Below are 4,967 nucleotides of genomic sequence, written 5' to 3'. Positions count from 1 at the left end.
AAGAGTAATCTATATGCGGCCATATACGCCTTACAAATGTGGTAGTTTTAGGAATTTTTAGATCGATCCTTTTGTCATTTATTTCGACTGTTAACTATTTTTTAGAATTATGGTGAATTTTATTATCATATCACTCATTTAATAAAAGTCTACACCATTTTAAGTTTAAATTTAGAAATTTCAAATTTATATTGTGAAAAACGAAACTGAAGTTCAAAAATCCCATTTAATATTGAGATATAACAAAATTTAATTTAGAAATCATAATTAATATTAAGAAAAAACAAATTGAAAATTGGAATTTTAACCTAGTATTGAGAAAAAACCAAATGATATTGAGAATTTGAAATTAATTTTGATACAATACAAATTGAAATTGATAAAATACAAAATGATATTAGGAAAACCTAAATTATTACTGAGAAATAAAAAAATGTATTGAAATTTGCATATTCCGTTGACGCCAGTATTTATAAAATTTTAGGTTTATTAAACAATTTTAGGCAAAATTCTGGAAAATCGTATTTATAAACGTCAAATAGCTTAAAACACCTTCAATAAACCATTGACAAATATACGAATTTTGTTATAGGCTCGACCCTTCTTTAAGCCAACAATAAGTTGATTTTTAAAAAATGCTTTCTCAGATAAAGCTTTTTTCGGTAATTTTAGATTGATAGTGAAAAGTCTGGCAACACTATGTCGTGGTAGACGCGCTAAACTTGTGCTCTTGATTGAAAATTAAATAATTAATCTATTCAATAAAAATAATAAAATTTTGCCTACATAAATTCCACAAATTCACATCCTTACCACATTTAAGTTATATTATCAAAAACAAATTAAATAAAAATAATATTACCAATTATTTTATCGTGTGCTTTTCCATATTTGTTGTTTTTAACCACCGCTACAAAACTACAAAACAAAGATATACAGTGTCTCTCATAATTATTCGAATTTGGGTAAACAATAAAAAGAAACCAAATTATATAATATATTTTGTGTGCAAAATAAATAAATTAATTTGTTATATTGTCTAGATAGTCCTTATGTTTGATATCACGCTTTTTAAAACTTGAAAAATTTGCGTTGACTTAAATTAATTGTGCTTTTTTAAAAAAAGTCCATGAAATTGCCTCACAAAAGTATACGAATTTTTCCTGTATTTCATATTTGATCATATTATACGCAACACAAATTTTAGAATCGAATGGTTTTTATGCGTAATATTGTTTTAAGGGGTTACTATCCACGGAAAGGATATATTTTTGGCCCATTTGGTCCACAATTTTGGGGAATTTGTACCCTCTTTTCATGTAATATCATTAAAATGGCGATTTTTGGCCATAATTGTAAATTTTTCTCCTTTTTTCCAGAGATAAAACAAAAATTTGATATTGGGAATTAAAAGACCCCTTGGGGTATCTAAAAATAATATTTTTTGTTACAAGAATCTGTATTTAAACGTTCCAAGATAAATTATTCGGATCATTCTTCTTCAATATATTGGAACTTAAGTCCATTTTTATAATACTAGGATCAACTATTTTCGAGGAAAGTTTTCTGGTATATATTCTTTTAGATATCAGCTTTTATACATTTTAAGTTTTCAAAGTGTTGTGGAAGTGTACAACTCCAAAACATGCCTCGAAGAAGCACCATTCAAAATAGTAAAATCATTATTTTTATATACCAATGGCCTCCATGCTGCATGGCACGATATCATATGATCACATGAAAAATGTTGATATGTGTTTAAATATTATTTACTATGATCAAATCAAACCCAAAATTTAGGACTTACAGTGTTATTGTAACGGGCAACATAAGCGTGAAAGTTACGAGTAGTAAAAACTGAATTCTACTATATAGGATGACGTTTTGTTAAGACATGTTTTGGGGATGTATACCGCTATAATATATTGAAAATTTAAAATACATTAGTGCCAATATGTACATGAATATACACTAGACAACTTTGTCGAAAAATATCGTCCCTAGAGGTACGAAAAGGGACTTATGATCCAGATAATTCAATTAGAAACTGAAAAACGATACCAAAAATACATCTTGGAACGTTTAAGTACAGATCCTTATAACAAAAAATATTATTTTTGGATACCCTATGGGTTCTATTAAATTCCAACATTAAATTTTGGTTTCATCTCTGGAAAAAGGGTGAAAACATTACAAATATAGCAAAAAATCGCCATTTTAATGGTATTACATGAAAAGAGGGTACAAATCCCCCAAAATTGTGGACCAAATGGGTCAAAAATATATCCATGCGGTTGATAGTAACCCCTTAAAACAATATTAAGCATAAAACCATGCGATTCTAAAATTTGTGTATCGTATAATATGATCAAATATGAAATACAGGAAAAATTCGCATACTTTTGTGAAGTAGTTTCATGGACTTTTTTTAAAAAAAGCACAACTAATTTGAGTAAATGTAAAGTTTTCAAGTTTTAAGGGGCGTGATATCAAAACTAAGGACTATCTAGACAATATAACAAATTTATTTATTTATTTTCCACACAAAATATATTATTAAATTTGGTTTCTTTTCATAGTTTACCTAAATTCGAATACTTATGAGAGACACTGTATGTACGTAATAAAATTTGTGCAAAAAAATACTTTTTTTCTTTTGAATCTGCCATATAATTTTATTATAAAATGCCATATCTTTGTGGAGTCTGTGATCTGGATACCACTGGGACAAGATGTTTGCTGTGCAGATCATGTGATAGCTGGTTTCATGCCGATTGTGAAAATGTAACCAAAGTTTTGTTTACCACACTTGACAAAAATCGTAATTTGGCATATACTTGCAAAGGTTGTATAGAAAATCCTCCAGATAATTCTGATGATGCATTCAAAGCAGAAATGCGGAAGCAATTTTCTACCCTTAACAACTCCATCAATGGCATAATAAGTGAACAGTCAGTAATAAAAGCTAAAGTTGATTCTGTCATCAGTGAAGTACGCGCAGAACTGTCCAATAGCCTGAAGGAAATTAAGGAGGAGATGGCAAGTTGTAAATCCCTTGTAAATCTCAATGATACCGCCTATAAGAAAAAATTTTACGAGCTTGAAATGCAGAATCATATGCTACAACACCGTTTCAATCGTGCAGATATAGTCATAACCGGTCTTTCGAATAATATTGATGATTTAATCAAAGTTGCTTATGATTTGTGTGAACATTTAAAAGTGAACATTGATCCTGGTGATATTCTTAATGCTCTTTACATTAAGAAAGGAAATGCTATTCTTGTTAAATTTGGTCAAATTGTGAAGCGTGACAAAGTTATCTCTGAATATTTCAAGCAAAAGTCCCTTAAAGTATCTGATATTATTGGTGGAAGTAATGAGAAACGTGTTTACTTGAATGATAATTATACTACACTTGCTAATAAATTGCTTAAGATATGCAGGAAGTTAAAAAGCGATGAGAAGATAAATGGGTATAATATTATAAACCGGGAAATTCTAATTGCTAAAATTACAATGATCAATGGGGATGTGAAGACTTTGAATTATCAGGAATGTATCGACTTATTCAAACTTAATCCCAAATAGCTATTTTGTCTAAGTTTTACTAATGTTTTTCATAACCATTTTTATTCTCTATATAAATTTTCTTTAAGAAAATTTATATAGACTGAATATTATGGTTTATATATATTTTTCTGGTGCTTTTAAATTATCCCACTGTTAAATGATTTGTTAATAATTTTTTGAAATAGTTAATTTTTTAAGTGTGTAAATGATAATATAATTATATAAACTTTAGTTGCCTTATAGAACTTAATAATTATTTTCTTTACACTCTCTGCCACTTTTACACACTTTAAAATATTGTATTAACGTTATGATCTACATAATTTTTTATATTAAAGATTATATTTTATTATTCAAGCTACAGTTTCAAGCTATTTTTCATGCAGATGCCCTTAGATTATACCATAGTCATTTGTTTTTATAATATATTTTTATAATATATAATATATATAATAACCTACGTATTATACTTCACTTTTACAATTTAATAAGAAATAGACAACCGGTATTACTTCTAAATCAGTTTTCATTCATCAATTCAACTCGAAATCTCTCTATTTTCGATCGTTCTTTTGTTATAAGAGTTCATCGTGCATGGAGCATGCTTCCTAATGAGCTTAAACTTTTTTCGTACTCCTATTTTACTTACAAAAGGAAACTATTAGACTATTTTAATAGAGATCAGATTTAATTATATTAATTATTTCTTTTTTAATATTCAAGGATCAATTTATTTTATATCATATTCATATATATTTACCCATTTATACAGTTAAAACTTTGGTTATAGAAACTCTTATTCTTTATTTTTATGTGATATTTATATGGCTGGGGAGCCTATCTTATACAAATAATTCTTTTATAATATATTTATTTTTACATAGTAATTTTCCTTACAATACATGTATTATTGGCCATGAAGGCTTTTTTGTATTGATATTAAATAAATAAATAAAATAAATAAAACTAATTATGGTTTCTTTCAAAATAAAATCTAAAAATTCTAATTTTAACGTTTACAAATTTGTACATAAAATCCCAAAAAATTGTTAACGATTATATTTTCGGAAATAACTCAAATCTAGGCATTATTGGATTAATGCATGAATATTTGACAGTATTCCAGTTGGCCATCAGTATTTTTAGGCAATTTGGAAATGCCCGTCTTTCAACCAAATTATGGACAAAATCATTTGATTTGCCTTTTTCAAAGTTTGTTGGTTAAATATAAAGCAATAATTAATTAATTAATCATGTAAATTATATTGATTAGTGTTATACTAATGCAAAATATATTCGCCGGCGTTAAAATTAGTCAAATATCCAATAAATTTATCAATATTTGCAAAAATGTATTAAAAATCACAAGGAACATAAGCAAAAATAAGAAAATG

General features: G+C 27.1%; 1 protein-coding gene across 1 annotated transcript; it reads left to right on the top strand.

The window, feature by feature from the left end:
• The first annotated feature begins 696 nt into the window (after positions 1-696).
• On the top strand, positions 697-4,544 carry LOC119616358. Its single transcript, XM_037972721.1, has 2 exons — positions 697-965; positions 2,580-4,544. Exon 2 carries the CDS (start codon positions 2,686-2,688, stop codon positions 3,589-3,591), a length of 906 nt encoding a protein of 301 aa, XP_037828649.1. The 5' UTR covers positions 697-965; positions 2,580-2,685; the 3' UTR covers positions 3,592-4,544.
• Positions 4,545-4,967: the final 423 nt, after the last annotated feature.

The sequence above is a fragment of the Lucilia sericata genome, unplaced genomic scaffold (assembly GCF_015586225.1).
Source record: "Lucilia sericata isolate MDLA Ls3-8-SP2 unplaced genomic scaffold, ASM1558622v1 Contig000068F_arrow, whole genome shotgun sequence".
NCBI lineage: Eukaryota > Metazoa > Arthropoda > Insecta > Diptera > Calliphoridae > Lucilia > Lucilia sericata.
This window is presented reverse-complemented; position numbering and strand designations above follow the sequence as displayed.